Consider the following 17,990-nt stretch of genomic DNA (forward strand, 5'->3'; position numbering starts at 1 on the left):
GTATAACATATAGAGTGGAGAGAGAGTCTCAATACAATTAAAAATGTTTTGAAATATGAAACAGATTAATGTTGATGTTTGAGTTTATATTATATGGATGTTTTATGAATTTTACATGTAGGTTAATTGGTTAAAAATTTCATATTTATATAATTAGAATATACGACAAAGGGTTGGTTGGGGTGTGATAATTTTTGCTATAAATAAATTAAAAGTTAGTTAAATTATTTGTTAAACTTAAATTAAAAAATTAAAAAAAAAATCATTATACGCATCGAAATTAATTATTATCATTTATTAGTTATTGTCTTTTAATACCTTAAAATTTGTCGTTTTAGTTTACTTTTTTTAATAGAATATTGTTACTATTATCATCAATACGCGTTCACACTTTAACCGTCCACACAAAGCATTTTTATTGAATAAATCTAAATTATTTTACTTTAAATAAATTAAAATTTAGTTAATTTTTAATATTAAACTTAAATTTGAAAATTAAAAAAAAACAATCATTATACATATCGAAATTAATCACTCCGCTACTCTTTCATTTATTAGTTATTGCCTCTTAATACCTCAAAATTTGTCGCTTTAGTTTACTTTTTTAATAGAATAAATAAATTAAATCTAGTCAACTCTAACTTTAAATAAATTAAATTATTTGGTTAATTTTCAAATTTCAAAATGTGCACGAAAAAGCACAATCATTGCACATCTAAATTGATTAATACGAAATACATATTCATTTGTATTTTCTCAATTTGAAATACTCATCCAATTAATTTGACCCAAAAATTTTAAACTCTTTAATTTAAAAGATTATATGGACCCACAACGTTGTCAATGATGTCGTCAGTTTTTGACGCATTTTTGATATCACAATGTCTGCTGTTGAAACTACGTCATATAATAACTAAGGAAAATTAATAAATTATTAACACATGGGCCCTATGTGTTTTTTCTTTTTTTCCCCACTTCGATTATTAAAAGAGTAAAGGCCAAAATAATTTTTTAATTTCGGGACCTACTATTTATTCTGATTTTACTCGGAAATATCGAAAATCACAGTTCTCGGGGATATCCTAAGATAAATTTTGAAATTAAATTTAAAAATAAAAAAATCATTATACGCATCGAAATTAATTACTATCATTTATTAGTTATTGTCTTTTAATACCCTAAAATTTGTCGTTTTAGTTTACTTTTTTTAATAGAATATTGTTACTATTATCATCAATACGCATTCACACTAACCGTCCACACAAAGAATTTTTATTGAATAAATCTAAATTATTTTACTTTAAATAAATTAAAATTTAGTTAAATTTTTTTTATTAAACTTAAATTTGAAAATTAAAAAAAAAACAATCATTATACATATCGAAATTAATCACTCTGCTACTCTTTCATTTATTAGCTATTGCCTCTTAATACCTCAAAATTTGTCGCTTTAGTTTACTTTTTTAATAGAATAAATAAATTAAATCTAGTCAACTCTAACTTTAAATAAATTAAATTATTTGGTTAATTTTCAAATTTCAAAATGTGCACGAAAAAGCACAATCATTGCACATCTAAATTGATTAATACGAAATACATATTCATTTGTATTTTCTCAATTTGAAATACTCATCCAATTAATTTGACCCAAAAATTTTAAACTCTTTAATTTAAAAGATTATATGGACCCACAACGTTGTCAATGATGTCGTCACTCTCAAGTCTCAACTAAGTAAAAAATTAAAAAATCCAAAACCTTGTCGAATATCATTTATTAGTTATTGCCTCTTCATACCTCAACATTTGTCGTTTTAGTTTACTTTTTTTAATAAGATATTATTACGATTATCATCAATAATACTACGCATTCACACTATAACCGTCCGCACAAAGCATTTTCATTGAATAAATCAAATTTATTTTCACTTTACATAAATAAATTGAAAGGTAGTTAATTTTTTTGTTAAACTTAAATTTAAAAATAAAAAAATCATTAGACATATCGAAATTAAATACTGTCATTTATTAGTTATTGTCTTTTAATACCTTAAAATTTGTCGTTTTAGTTTACTTTTTTTAATAGAATATTGTTAATATTATCATCAATACGCATTCACACTGTAACCGTCCACACAAAGCATTTTTATTGAATAAATCTAAATTATTTTATATCACAATGTCTGCTGTTGAAACTACGTCATATAATAATTAAGAAAAATTAATAAATTAGTAACAGATGGGCCCCATGTGTTTTATTCATTTTTTTCCCTACTTCGAAATTATTGAAAGAGTAAAGGCCAAAATAATTTTTAATTTCGGGACCTACTATTTACTCTGATTTTACTCGGAAATATCGAAAATCACAGTTCCCGGGGATATCCTAAGATAATTTTTGAAAATGTCTAATTATGTCCACAAAATTAATATGTAAATTATAACGCAAATTTAATATATTTTCGGAAACTTTATATTGTTTTATTTTTAATTTTGGATTTTTTTTTAATTCGCGAGCACCAAACGAATTTCAAATCACTACGATACAGAATATTTTTGACGCGTTTTTGATGTCACAATGTCTGCTGTTGAAACAACGTCATATAATAATTAAGGAAAATTAATAAATTATTATCACATGGGCCCTATGTGTTTTGTCTTTTTTTGCCCACTTCGATTATTAAAAGAGTAAAGGCCAAAATAATTTTTAATTTCGGGACCTACTATTTACTCTAATTTTACTCGGAAATATCGAAAATCACAGTTCCCGGGGATATCCTAAGATAATTTTTGAGATTAAATTTAAAAATAAAAAAATCATTAAATCGAATAATTACTATCATTTATTAGTTATTGTCTTTTAATACCTTAAAATTTGTCGTTTTAGTTTACTTTTTTTAATAGAATATTGTTACTATTATCATCAATACGCATTCACACCGTAAACGTCCACACAAAGAATTTTTATTGAATAAATCTAAATTATTTTACTTTAAATAAATTAAAATTTAGTAAAATTATTTTATTAAACTTAAATTTGAAAATTAAAAAATAAACAATCATTATACATATCGAAATTAATCACTCCGCTACTCTTTCATTTATTAGTTATTGCCTCTTAATACCTCAAAATTTGTCGCTTTAGTTTACTTTTTTAATAGAATAAATAAATTAAATCTAGTCAACTCTAACTTTAAATAAATTAAATTATTTTGTTAATTTTCAAATTTCAAAATGTGCACGAAAAAGCACAATCATTGCACATCTAAATTGATTAATACGAAATACATATTCATTTGTATTTTCTCAATTTGAAATATTCATCCAATTAATTTGACCCAAAAATTTTAAACTCTTTAATTTAAAAGATTATTATATGGACCCACAACGTTGTCAATGATGTCGTCAGTCTCAAGTCTCAACTAAGTAAAAAATCCAAAACCTTGTTGAATATCATTTATTAGTTATTGCCTCTTCATACCTCAACATTTGTCGTTTTAGTTTACTTTTTTTAATAAGATATTATTACGATTATCATCAATAATACTACGCATTCACACTATAACCGTCCGCACAAAGCATTTTCATTGAATAAATCAAATTTATTTACACTTTACATAAATAAATTGAAAGGTAGTTAATTTTTTTTGTTAAACTTAAATTTAAAAATAAAAAAATCATTAGACATATCGAAATTAAATACTGTCATTTATTAGTTATTGTCTTTTAATACCTTAAAATTTGTCGTTTTAGTTTACTTTTTTTAATAGAATATTGTTAATATTATCATCAATACGCATTCACACTGTAACCGTCCACACAAAGCATTTTTATTGAATAAATCTAAATTATTTTATATCACAATGTCTGCTGTTGAAACTACGTCATATAATAATTAAGGAAAATTAATAAATTATTAACAGATGGGCCCCATGTGTTTTTTTCTTTTTTTCCCCTACTTCGAAATTATTGAAAGAGTAAAGGCCAAAATAATTTTTAATTTCGGGACCTACTATTTACTCTGATTTACTCGGAAATATCGAAAATCACAGTTCCCGGGGATATCCTAAGATAATTTTTGAAAATGTCTAATTATGTCCACAAAATTAATATGTAAATTATAACGCAAATTTAACATATTTTCGGAAACTTTATATTGTTTTATTTTTAATTTTGGATTTTTTTAATTCGCAAGCACCAAACAAATTTCAAATCACTACGATACAGAATATTTTTGACGCGTTTTTGATGTCACAATGTCTGCTGTTGAAACAACGTCATATAATAATTAAGGAAAATTAATAAATTATTAACACATGGGCCCTATGTGTTTTGTCTTTTTTTGCCCACTTCGATTATTAAAAGAGTAAAGGCTAAAATAATTTTTAATTTCGGGACCTACTATTTACTCTAATTTTACTCGGAAATATCGAAAATCACAGTTCCCGGGGATATCCTAAGATAATTTTTGAGATTAAATTTAAAAATAAAAAAAATCATTATACGCATCGAAATTAATTACTATCATTTATTAGTTATTATCTTTTAATACCTTAAAATTTGTCGTTTTAGTTTACTTTTTTTAATAGAATATTGTTACTATTATCATCAATACGCATTCACACCGTAAACGTCCACACAAAGAATTTTTATTGAATAAATCTAAATTATTTTACTTTAAATAAATTAAAATTTAGTTAAATTATTTTATTAAACTTAAATTTGAAAATTAAAAAAAAAACAATCATTATACATATCGAAATTAATCACTCCGCTACTCTTTCATTTATTAGTTATTGCCTCTTAATACCTCAAAATTTGTCGCTTTAGTTTACTTTTTTAATAGAATAAATAAATTAAATCTAGTCAACTCTAACTTTAAATAAATTAAATTATTTTGTTAATTTTCAAATTTCAAAATGTGCACGAAAAAGCACAATCATTGCACATCTAAATTGATTAATACGAAATACATATTCATTTGTATTTTCTCAATTTGAAATACTCATCCAATTAATTTGACCCAAAAATTTTATTCTCTTTAATTTAAAAGATTATATGGACCCACAACGTTGTCAATGATGTCGTCAGTTTTTGACGCGTTTATGATATCACAATGTCTGCTGTTGAAACTACGTCATATAATAATTAAGGAAAATTAATAAATTATTAACACCTATGTGTTTTTTCTTTTTTTGCCCACTTCGATTATTAAAAGAGTAAAGGCCAAAATAATTTTTAATTTCGGGACCTACTATTTACTCTGATTTTAATCGGAAATATCGAAAATCACAGTTCCCGGGGATATCCTAAGATAATTTTTGAAATTAAATTTAAAAATAAAAAAAATCATTATACGCATCAAAATTATTTACTGTCATTTATTAGTTATTGTCTTTTAATACCTTAAAATTTATCGTTTTAGTTTACTTTTTTTAATAGAATATTGTTACTATTATCATCAATACGCATTCACACTGTAACCGTCCACACAAAGAATTTTTATTGAATAAATCTAAATTATTTTACCTTAAATAAATTAAAATTTAGTTAAATTTTTTTATTAAACTTAAATTTGAAAATTAAAAAAAAACAATCATTATACTTATCGAAATTAATCACTCCGCTACTCTTTCATTTATTAGTTATTGCCTCTTAATACCTCAAAATTTGTCGCTTTAGTTTACTTTTTTAATAGAATAAATAAATTAAATCTAGTCAATTCTAACTTTAAATAAATTAAATTATTTTGTTAATTTTCAAATTTCAAAATGTGCACGAAAAAGCACAATCATTGCACATCTAAATTGATTAATACGAAATACGTATTCATTTGTATTTTCTCAATTTGAAATACTCATCCAATTAATTTGACCCAAATATTTTAAACTCTTTAATTTAAAAGATTATATGGACCCACAACGTTGTCAATGATGTCGTCAGTTTTTGACGCGTTTATGATATCACAATGTCTGCTGTTGAAACTACGTCATATAATAATTAAGGAAAATTAATAAATTATTAACTAATGGGCCCTATGTGTTTTTTCTTTTTTTGCCCAGTTCGATTATTAAAAGAGTAAAGGCCAAAATAATTTTTAATTTCGGGAAATATCCAAAACCTTGTTGAATATCATTTATTAGTTATTGCCTCTTAATACCTCAACATTTATCGTTTTAGTTTACTTTTTTTAATAGGATATTATTACTATTATCATCAATAATACTACGCATTCACACTCTAACCGTCGACACAAAGAATTTCTATTGAATAAATCTAATATATTTTCATTTTAAATAAATTAAAAGTTAGTTATATTTTTTTATTAAATTTAATTTTAAAATAAAAAAATCCACAATCATTATATGTATCAAATTTAATTGATACATATTCATTTGTATTTCCTCAATTTGAAATACTCATTCAATTAATTTGACCCAAAAATTTTAATCTCTTTAATTTAAAAATATTTACAGACTCATAACGTTGTTCATGATGACCTTTGTCTTGGCAAGTAAAAAACCCCGAATCTTGTCGAATACTACTATCATTTATTAGTTATTACCCTATTACCTCATTATTTGTCTTTTTAGTTTACTTTTTTAATAGGATACTATTATATTATCATCAATAATGTGGCATTCACACTATAACCGTCCACCCAAAACATTTTAAAATGTGCACGAAAAAGCACAATCGTTGCACGTATCTAAATTGATTCAAACAAAGTACATATTCATTTGTATTTTCTCAATTTGAAATATTCATTCATGACCTAAAAATTTTAATCTCTTTAATTTAAAAATATATATGGACTCACAATATTGTCAATGATGCCATTAGTCCCAGCTAAGTAAAAAATCCGGAACCTTGTCATATACTCCCTCCGTCCTATAATAAGAGTCATATTTTGTCATTTTGGTTTGTCTCGCAATAAGAGTCGTATTTCACTTTTACCATAAATGGCAAGTAGACCTCACATTCCACCAATTTATTCAATCCACTTTTCTTTACATTTCTTAAAACTGGTGCCATAACTAAATATGACTCCAATTGCTGGATGGAGGGAGTAATATCATTTATTAGATATTACCTCTTAATACCTCAAAATTTGTCGTTTTAGTTTACTTTTTTTAATAGGATATTGTTACTATTATCTTCAATAATACTACGCATTTGCCATTTCGGTTCGTCCCAAAATAAGAGCCATATTTCACTGTGATCATAAATGGTAATTATACCTCACATCCTACCAACTTATTTCACTCACATTTTATTATAAAACTAATATATATATATATATAAGTGAGACCTAAATTCCACTAACTTATTCAACCACTTTTCTTTATATTTCTTAAAACACATACCATAACTAAATAGGACTTCTATTGCGGGACGGAAGGAGTAGTATCATTTATTAGTTATTGCCGCTTAATACATCAAAATTTGTCGCTTTAGTTTACTTTTTTAACCATCCGCATTATATGTATCGAAATTAATACGCATTCACACTATAACTTCCGCACAAAGCATTTTCATTGAATAAATCGAATTTATTTTCACTTTAAATAAATTAAAAGTTAGTTAGATTTTTTTATTAAACCTAAATTTAAAAATTAAAAAAAATTATTGTACGTATCGAAATTAATTACTATCATTTATTAATTATTGTCTTATAATACCTAAAAGTTTGTCGTTTCAGTTTACTTTTTCTAATATCGTCACTATCATCATCAATACGCATTCATACTGTAACCGTATGCACAAAGCATATTTATGAATAAATTTAATTTATTTTCACTTTAAATAAATTAAAGTAAGTTAAAAAATTTTATTCAACTTAAATTCTTTTTTAAAAAACACAATCATTATATATATCAAAATTAATTAACACACATTTATTCATATTTCCACAACTTAAAATATCACCCATTCAATTAATTTTTACCTTTAAACTCAATCTCTTTTACTCCAATATATTCATTGACTATTTGATTCACAAAAATATATAGAGCGATAAATTGTGGATAAGCCGGCCCCACCCTTCTCTCATGTCTCAAATAAAGTACATTCAACTCAGAATCTCCTCCACCTCCCGCAGCAGCGCGTGCAACCCAAACTCCACATCCACCCCCACAAACCCCCCGCGCGTGAAAACCAAACGCCAAATCCCGCGTCACCATTCCAACCCGACCCGAATCACCGTACCCAAACAGTTGACCCGTACAGAAAGGTGGAGAAAATCTAGAGAGAAGAAAAACCAGAAATCCAGAAACCCCAAAATCCATCTCTGAATCAAACTTCTCTCTCTAAAACACATACAAACACACACACAAGCATTTCAATTTAATTTTTTTACAGCATCACACTCGATAAATTCACCTGAATTTTCAATTTAATTGTTCCAAACTAAAAACAAACAGAAATAAAGAAAGAGAGAGAGAGAGTTGTGATGGGAATTATTGTTCGTGGGTTTATTATTTCACCTGTATTTTCCTCTTTGAATTCGCAACTCGTACTCTTTTTGTTGCTTTATCCCTACACCACCACCAAAGCAAACAAGAAAAATCGCAACTTTAATTATTATTATAGGGTTTTTGCTCAGTACTGTATTCGTATGAGTAGTAGCAGCAGTAATTAATTGGTGTATTTTATTAATCGGTATTCTCCAAATCGTCACCGCACATCTTTGTCAAACTCGATTTTTTTTCTACCATTAATCGATAGGCTGTCTAGAGAGAGAGAGAGAGAAATTGGGGGAAATTCCAATTTTCGCGAGTTCCGGTTCCAATTGTATCGAAATGCCCCTTTTCTGAGCTGATTTTTGCAAGCCCTAATTTAATTTGTTGAATGGAGGGGGATTTTTTAGTTGCTGATCTTTTTTGAGCTCTGATTTTGCGTTGTTTGGTGGAATGGAGGTTGATGAGGGAGGTGGTGGTGGTGGGGAAAGTGTGGGGGCGGCGAAGAAGAACTCGCCGGAGGGAGAGGGGGAGGTGAAGGTGAAGCGGAAAATGAAGACTCCTTCTCAGTTGGAAGTTCTTGAAAAAACATATGCTAGTGAGTTTTGTTTTGCTTGTTTTTCTCTATGTGGATAATTCAAGTATTTATAATTTATAATGATTTAATTTACAAAAATGGAACTTGCTATGTATAGTTAAGAAAGATGCCTTTTTTATGTGTGTTTGTGTGCTGAATTGTGTGAAATGGCTTTGTGATCTGTGGGTGTAGTTGAGACGTATCCATCGGAAACGTTGCGGGCGGAGCTCTCGGTCGAATTGGGGCTGACTGATCGGCAGCTGCAAATGTGGTTCTGTCACCGGAGGTTGAAGGACCGGAAGCCATCCGCGGAGAAGAGGCAGAAAAAGGGCAGCGTCGCGCCTGCAGTTGCCGAGTTCTCTAGTGGGATTGTGCACGAGAAGGTGGTTAGCAGCAGCGGTGATGTGGCAAGTGAGCCTCGCTCGGGTTTGAGTCTTTTTGGGAATGTTGAGCCGCAGCAGCAGCAGCAACGAGTGGCTCATAAGGCTGGGACTGCTGTCCCGAGGATGTCGACGGATTTGCCATCCATGAGGAGATACTATGAACCGGCACTAGCGATCTCTGAGCAAAGAGCGATTAAGTTTGTGGAAGCACAGTTAGGGGAGCCACTTAGGGACGACGGGCCAATTCTTGGGATGGAGTTTGATCCGTTGCCACCTGGCGCCTTTGGTGCTCCTATTGGTATATATCTCTCACTTGGTGACTTGGGTTTATTTCAACATTCACATATGTTAGGGAAAATTCAGATTTTTTTCCCAATGTCTATACTCAATACTTTAGTTATTTCTCTGGTTTTTATTATCCTTCACTTGATTTTGATAGCATATTCTTTTTTATTTTATCCCAATGATCAAATGATTTTAGAACTTTCTATAGTGAAATAACATAATTATATGATGGGAGAACCAGAAAAAGGTCATTTTAAGGAGCTATTTGCTAGTAGTTCCTTGTTGAGTGATAAGTTTGGTGGGATAATATTCCGTTGTTAAAGTTAGAGACAAATGTATTCTCTCGTTTGTAGGTACCTTTGACTGCAAGGAGAGGGATGCCATAGGGAGTACCGTATTTCTTCTAGCAGGGTGTTCCAAGAATTTCAATCTTAAGTATGTATGGTCATGGATAAACAATATGATCTTATAAGGATTAACAGAAACGAAAAAATTTGGAGTGATAGTGAAATGAAGATTTTTCTCTATACTTTTCAAGCTTACACATACAGTATTATGTATTATATGCATTGGATGCCTGAACAATTTCTTACCGAAGTAGCCTAACAAATTTTCTCATGTAACAGTTACATCAGACCAACAAAATCGAGCTGGGCAATCCTATGATGCCCACTTATATGAGAGGATCGATGCTAAACCAATCAAGGTCAGGGATCCTTTGGAGACCTATTTGGTTAAAAGTTCTCCTGTTATAAAAATTACTGCCGAATCTAAGACTTTTTTTTCATCCTTACTATACTTGCCACCATCCTTTGTATTAAAGTTATCAATTTTTTAGAGAAATATGTTGTAGTACCTTTTTTTCTTTAATTGCATCTGTTTATTTCAACCATAATACAAATACTTTTGGGAACTAAAAGTCCAACTTATCAGGGTGCCTCTAGGGCTCTCCTTGAATACCAATTTCTCCCTGAAAAGCCGTCGGCAATAAATGACCCTTACGAAAGAGTTGCGCCACATTATTATGGTTCACCCTCTGATGTTCTGAATTCTCGAGTGCCATTACCTACTGGGAGACCTATGATACGTAGCAATGAGCAAGGGGCATCTGGATATCTTCAAGGCCAAATGCCAAGTTTGAGTCTTTTGCCTCAGCAAGCCAGGCATGAAGCACACTCGTCTCCAGCTCCTGGAGAAGTTGATCTTGGTCCTCTAACAGCTCCTGTGGTCAATGCCAACATTGATTCTCAGCTTTTCGTTCATCCAGGTAGTGGATTTGATAATCAGATTACGACACCAGAGAGGCGTGCTGTGCTGGACCCTGAGAGGTTGGAGAGGAAACGCAAGGTGCTCTTTTATATAGTTATTGGTTTTCTTATTTATCATTCGTGTAATTATACTGTTTCACTGGAGAGTGGAGATGCAATATTAGTGGTTTCTTCTAACATAACAAATTGCAATTATGCCATATGACCTTTATCTGTAGTCTCTTTGGCATGACATGATCAGTTCAGAATTGAGTTATTGATTGCCGAAGTATTGGATTCCTATTTTCAGCATTTTCTCGCATGATACGTTTCAGGCTGAAGAGGCTAGAATAGCCAAAGAAGTTGAAGCTCATGAGAAAAGGATCCGTAAGGAGATGGAGAAACAGGACATTATGAGGAGAAAGGTATCGCCGCAGCTAATTATTTTGCCTTTCTGTATCTTGTACTTTGCTGATAAGTGTATACATTATTCCGTAGAGAGAAGAACAAATGAGGAAAGAGATGGAACGGCAAGATCGGGAACGGCGGAAGGAGGAGGAAAGACTGTTGCGTGAAAAGCAGCGTGAAGAGGAGAGATGCCAAAGGGAGCAAAGGCGTGAAATGGAAAGAAGAGAGAAATTTTTACAAAAGGAGTATATCAAAGTTAGTCGTCCATATTCTTTTTGCGAACTTATAGTTTGCTTTCCTTGATCATTTGTGCAGCTAGTAAGAGTTCTGAATCATTTCTACTATCCACTGTCACAGGCAGAAAAGATGAGGCTGAAAAAGGAAAGGCGCAAGGAGAAGGAGGCGGCAAAACTCAAAGCTGCTAATACCAGGGCCGCTGCTCGCAGAATTGCCAAAGAATCTGTGGAACTGATTGAGGATGAAAAGTTGGAACTCATGGAACTAGCAGCCTTGAGTATGGGATTGCCCTCAATTTTGGCCCTCGACAGTGAAACTTTACAGAACCTTGATTTGCTCAAAGGTATTAAGATTGACGTACCCCAGTGTTATCCTCATCTTATCTTATCTATATTAGTCATGGTATTGACGTACATATGGAAAAGTATGAAAAAGTCCTTTTTTCTGTACATAGTTGTTATCGAAACTTCATACATTCTTCTTGAGTTGCTGCAATCTTCTTTGATGTACTTGCTTCAAGGCCATTATTTTATATAGTAGTAGTATCGTTTTTTTGAGTGACTTGCGAACTTCCACTCTTTAGATAAACTCCCAGAATATCCGCCCAAGTCTGTGCACTTGAAGAGGCCCTTTCATGTCCAGCCTTGGAGTGACTCGGAAGAGAACCTTGGTAATCTTCTTATGGTGAGATAACTCTTCCCGTGGAACTGTATTTCATTTGATTTATTGAGGAAGATATCTCAAGGTTCGTAGTCTGTAAATTGTGTAGGTTTGGAGATTCTTGATATCTTTTGCTGATGTTCTTGGTCTGTGGCCTTTCACCCTGGATGAATTCATTCATGCACTGCATGATACTGTGAGTTTTTAAATTCGTTCTGCAAATCTTACGAAGTGATATGAAGGATGTAGATTTATTTTTTAGTTTAAAAATTTGTATCCTCCATGCTTGTAGGACCCGAGGTTGTTGGGTGAGATCCATATAGCTCTTATGAGATCCATTATTAAAGACATTGGAGACGTTGGCAGAGCATCAGACCCGAATTCTGCTGGCATCCCTGTTGGGGGGCATCCACACATTGTTGAAGGGGTTTGTTTTACTCACTGCATAATGCTAATTACTTGTGATTTTGTGATGCGTCAGAACTTAGTTATGATATGATTATCTATAACAGGCTTATGCTTGGGGTTTTGACTTGCTTAGCTGGCAGCGCCACCTTAATCCAGTAACTTGGCCTGAAGTATTGCGGCAATTTGCTCTGTCTGCAGGCTTTGGGCCAAAATTAAGGAATTCAGATATCAAACAAGCATGTTTCCAGAATGACAGTGAGGCATGTCCTGTTCATATTGCTACACCTTGATATATACGAATCTTATCTGCTGTTCCGTAGTCCTGCTTTTGCATGTGTATATGTATAAATCTCTTGTGAAACGTCTTATATTTTAGTTTTCCATAAAGAAGCTGTGAAAAATTCAAATTTTATCTGCTTCTGTAACTGTCCTTATTAGGAAATGTCAATTTAGGAGTGTCAAGTGTGTGCAGAATAAAACGAGAATTTAGTTTAAAATACCCTTGGAATGGCTTTGGTTCGTACGTGCTTTTATGAAAGTCTAATTATTTTAGTTAATTGCAGGGTGATAATGTTGCAGATACAATATCCAATATACGAAGTGGGAAAGCTGCTGAGAATGCTATTTCCATTATGCAAGAAAGGGGTTTCTCAAATTCTCGAAGATCTCGGCATCGCTTAACTCCTGGAACAGTTAAATTCGCAGCATTTCATATTCTTTCACTGGAGGGAGATAAGGGACTTTCGATATTGGAAGTTGCCGAAAGGATTCAGGTAGTCAGTCTCTATTTGCTTTCTTACCCGTACAATTATCTTGTTTTGCTGCTGACCAGAAATATCATTCTGCGTGAAGAGATCCGGTCTACGGGATCTCACAACAAGTAAAACTCCAGAAGCATCTATTTCTGCTGCTCTGTCAAGGGACACAAAATTATTCGAGAGAACAGCTCCTTCAACTTATTGTGTACGCACTCCTTATCGGAAGGATCCAATTGATGCAGAGACGCTTCTCTCTGAAGCTAGAGAGAGAGTTCGGGTACATCAAAATGGAAATGTTGATGAGGAAGAACCAGATGTTGAAAAGGATGACCTCGACAGAGATCAAGACTCTGAAAGTGATATTGGCGACGATCCTTATGTTGATGACTTGGATGCTTTGGCAAACGAAAAGGAGGCTTCTCCTTCCAGCAAAACAAACAAAATTGAAGATATCTCTGGATATGAGAATGACAATTCCTGTAGTGAGTTGATGGAAACACCATTCTTGAAAAGCAGTTCAATGTTAACCGAATCAGTTGATGAGGTCAAAGATAATGGAATAATGGGTGCCCCATGTGTCGATGTTGTTGGGGTTAACTCTCAGGTGTCTGCCTCTGATCTTGAAGACAGTGTGGTCGATGAATCTAGTCCTGGAGAACCATGGATTCAGGGACTCACTGAAGGGGAGTATGCCGACCTCAGCACCGAAGAGCGTCTAAATGCTCTTGTTGCCTTGATTGGTGTAGCAAATGAAGGAAATGCCATCCGCGTTGCCTTGGAGGTATGTTTTGAGTTCTGAACAAATTATTATACTCTTTTGCTTCTCTTTCTCCTACTTGATTAAGAGCTTTCCAGGAACGGCTGGAAGCTGCAAATGCATTAAAGAAGCAAATGTGGGCTGAGGCGCAACTTGATAAGCGTCGAATGAAAGAGGAGCATATTTTAAAAGTACACAGAGCTGAACTTAGTGTTCCTCATGTTATGGAGAACAGGAGAAGTCCACTAAATAGTGTTCCTATGAAAAACGAGTCCTCGCCTGCGAACCCCGACTTCCAGCTGGTTGACTTGAATGATCAACATAATGAAGAACATTATATTGCTACTGAAAAGAATCCTCTAACGCCCGACTTCTCTGTGGTTTCTGAAAACTTGATGCTTCAGCAGTCTATGATTGCTGCTGAAAAGTCACGATCAGAGCTGAAAGCTTGTATTAGTCACCGGGCTGAGGAAATCTACGCATATAGATCCTTGCCCCTTGGACAGGATCGGAGATGCAATCGATACTGGCAGTTTGTCGCATCACTTTCTCGAAATGATCCTGGATCTGGCAGAATATTTGTAGAGTTGCAGAGTGGTGTTTGGAGGCTTATCGACTCTGAAGAGGTATATGCAAACCATTTCTTTACCTTTTTACTTTTTTTTTTAGCATGATGAGACTCACTCGTGTTTGGAGTCTTGTTACTTATAATTCTTGCTGGAATCTTCAAGTATGTTCGATAAATTTACAAAGGATGTCATCTTTTCAAGGGGTTCAAATATCTTGGATTGTTCATGTATTTTCCTGCTATATTGATGGAAAAGATTGCAACTTTAGTTGACAAGATAGTCTTTTGTGTGAAATGTAGGGGTTCGATGCTTTGTTATCATCTTTGGACGTCCGTGGAACTAGAGAATCTCATTTGCATTCAGTATTGCAAAATATTGGGCCAACTTTCAAAGAAACTGCTAGGAAAAACTCTTCTTTACTTTCTGCTAGACACAGTCGTGTTGATGCCGGGAAGGAAGTTAAACTTGACTTGTCTTTTCCGAAGGGATTAGCCCATGTGTCATGTTCTCCGGAACAATCGACGCCACTTGCTGCAAATCTTGTAAATAATGGAGCAGAAGAAAATGACATAAATCAAAGATATAAGGACTTTGAGTGGATATGGAAAGAATGCTTCGCTTCGAATGTATTCAGCGCATTGAAGCACAGCACGTTGTGGCGCCGGCAGCTGCTGGAAATTTGCAACCGCTGCCGTATCTTGTACTCTTGGGAGGAAAATCACTGCCCTTTTTGTCATGTGACCTGCTGCACTTCAAATGACACTTCGGATTTTGCAGAGCATGTTGCTAAATGCAGAAAGAACGTCGACGTCTTATTTGACCTCTCTCTTCCCCCGAGAATCGTATTGCTGAAAGTTCAGTTAGCTACGATTGAGGTTGTTTCTTCCCCCTTTCTTTTATTGCCTAGAAATCAATTGTTGATTAGTTATTTTTACTCGGTTAAATCTGCTTTCTCGACTTACATCTTCCTGCCATTGCAGGCATCTATTCCCGCATATGCTCTAGATTCCGCCTGGTCAGACGAATACAGAAAATCATGGGGCAGGAAGTTGCATACGGCGTTGACTGCGGAAGAACTCCTTCAGGTCTCTTTGGTTCTTTATTCTTTACCGTCACTCGACACAAGAGTTTCATTTCATTCAGCATTGTTGAATCTAATGTCGAAATAATGGCGTATATGCTCTCTTTTTCTTTACTAAATGTCGTCTTGCTGCTCAGTGCTTGACGCTGCTGGAAGATAACATCAAGAGGGAGTTTTTGTCGGTGAGCTACGAGACCTCATCGGAGATATTGAGTTCCTCCAAAGTCGCAGAGAGTTCATCAAGACCTGGAGTCGTTCCGATACCTCCATGGATGCCTCGTACTGCACCTGCTGTTGCTTTACGGCTCATGGATCTTGATACGTCCATCTACTATTCGCACGAGCAGAAGGAAAGCTGTCAGAAAAACGACAAAGACGGTTATTTCAATGTAAGGATCTCTTCTTAATAGATCTAATAGGGTATTTATCGGTCCTCCCCCGCTTGAATTTAACTCTGTGTCGAACATCCTGCTCGTCCAGAATTTTTCGCCAATGTATTCTACCCTTGGGTGTTCTGTGGATACTCCGTCCCAAGCTGGATCTCGACTGGATAACGGCCGGGGAGATCTCCGAAACGGCCGAGCCAAGCGAGGACGGGGACGTCCAAAAGGTCCGAGCCGCACGCGTGGAGGAAAATTGCTGGGTAAGACGGCTACCAATGCTCAAGAGGAACCGTATAAACAGTTGCCGGGTTGGAGAGGGCGGACACGTGCACGAGGTCGAGGTGGCAAGAAAGGCCGCCGCTCGATTAGAAGCCGACAAAAGCCCGCTCCGAGAGTGGTTGGGAATGCTTTCAACAAAAGAGGCAGCAAGGGCATTATCGGCGACGATGATACCGCGGAGGCGCACGAAGACGCCGACTGGAATTTGGCAGCGACCCCGGTTGAAATCGAGGGCGCCGAGAATGTTAGCAGCTCCGAAGGATCAGAGTTCGATAACGACAACGATCACGGGATCGAGAATGGTCGAGCTTCAGCCGACGAATTTGGCGACCTTTATGCGGAAAGTGGGGATTTTGTCGAGAATGTCGAGTACGGGAAAGGCATCGAGCGTGGCGAAGACGCTGACGGCGTCGATTACGACGACGAAGAATACAACGACGAGGAAGACGAAGACGTCGACGATGGCGTGGATGAACACGGACACGGACACTATGCCGAAGGATACGTCAACGACGACTATCAAGAGGAAGAGGGACACCGGTCTCCCGGCGAGGAGCGGGTCGAGAATGCAGGGAGGAGCTCGGACGGGGAATCGCTGTCGTCGTCTTCCTCCGAGTACAGTTACTAACGTTTGGCACCTCAAGAAAGGAAGATACTTACAATGCAGTAGTATAATTGTAATCAATAATTCTACCTCATCCTTTATTTGGAGCCATAACTGGATAGTGTTAGGCATCAAACGGCGACGTTTTACTGTTAAAGGAACGTAGTTGATGAAGTAGTGTAATTTTCTGTGTTTCAAATACTTAAAATCAATGGATGAGTGAAGTATGCATCCATCCATAGCTGAAATTATTTTATGATTTCATACCTTTAAAAATTTCAATTATTTGAGTGTTTTAAGAGCATCCACTATAGGAGAGTTGCGGCTCGTGGCCCGGCCGCGGCTCCCTATAGTACGAAACATGGGCATTTGTGGCGGGGGGTTGCCCACGAGAGCGCCACTCGCGTGGCCTGGCCGCGGCTCTTGGGCGGGAGCCGCGGCTCTCCTATTGCAGCGGCCACGAGCCGCGGCTCTCCCTATTTTCAATTTTTTTTTTCTTAATTCTATAAGTATAGAAATTTTTTTACCCCATTCCTACACAAATTTTATAAATATACCCATTTTTAATTAAAATATACACAAAATGAAAAAAATAAATTATTTGGTGGCTTGGGCATGTTCACCATAGCGTAAAACATGGGCGTTGATAGCCTGGCCACGATTTTATAGCTTGGCCCGGCCAACTATAGTGGGCACTCTAATAAATCAAGATTGTCCCTAAAAGTCAAAGTAACTTACTTTCTGGATAGTATTTTAGATCATGAACTTTTAATTTTTCTCAATTCTTAATGTATATGTACAATACGATGTGCATTATCAAAACAACTTGCTTAGTTAAGAAAAAAAAAAGAGAGAAAAATTAATTATTACTATTATTTTAATAAAATAAAGTCGTTTTGAT

The 17,990-nt window shown here is 34.2% G+C and overlaps 1 protein-coding gene across 1 annotated transcript; it reads left to right on the plus strand.

The window, feature by feature from the left end:
* Positions 1-8,277: 8,277 nt before the first annotated feature.
* RLT2 (Homeodomain-like transcriptional regulator) lies at positions 8,278-17,324 on the plus strand. The gene is made up of 18 exons (XM_048090348.2): positions 8,278-9,051; positions 9,223-9,711; positions 10,325-10,404; positions 10,632-11,045; positions 11,281-11,370; positions 11,444-11,608; positions 11,711-11,933; positions 12,174-12,274; positions 12,360-12,446; positions 12,543-12,677; positions 12,763-12,918; positions 13,222-13,431; positions 13,511-14,197; positions 14,272-14,799; positions 15,042-15,617; positions 15,723-15,827; positions 15,961-16,212; positions 16,304-17,324. Exons 1-18 carry the CDS (start codon positions 8,907-8,909, stop codon positions 17,111-17,113), a joined length of 5,253 nt encoding a protein of 1,750 aa, XP_047946305.1. The 5' UTR covers positions 8,278-8,906; the 3' UTR covers positions 17,114-17,324.
* Positions 17,325-17,990: the final 666 nt, after the last annotated feature.

Source organism: Salvia hispanica, chromosome 4 (assembly GCF_029641045.1).
Source record: "Salvia hispanica isolate PSC_SH4W2 chromosome 4, Shi_PSC_v1, whole genome shotgun sequence".
Lineage (NCBI taxonomy): Eukaryota > Viridiplantae > Streptophyta > Magnoliopsida > Lamiales > Lamiaceae > Salvia > Salvia hispanica.

Excerpts from the sequence above, each read along its gene's own strand:
- RLT2 (XM_048090348.2), top strand. The coding sequence starts at position 8,907 with ATGGAGGTTGATGAGGGAGGTGGTGGTGGTGGGGAAAGTGTGGGGGCG. Across the intron at positions 9,712-10,324 it reads CGCCTTTGGTGCTCCTATTG|TTACATCAGACCAACAAAAT; the intron begins GTATATATCTCT and ends CTCATGTAACAG. Across the intron at positions 11,609-11,710 it reads TACAAAAGGAGTATATCAAA|GCAGAAAAGATGAGGCTGAA; the intron begins GTTAGTCGTCCA and ends CCACTGTCACAG.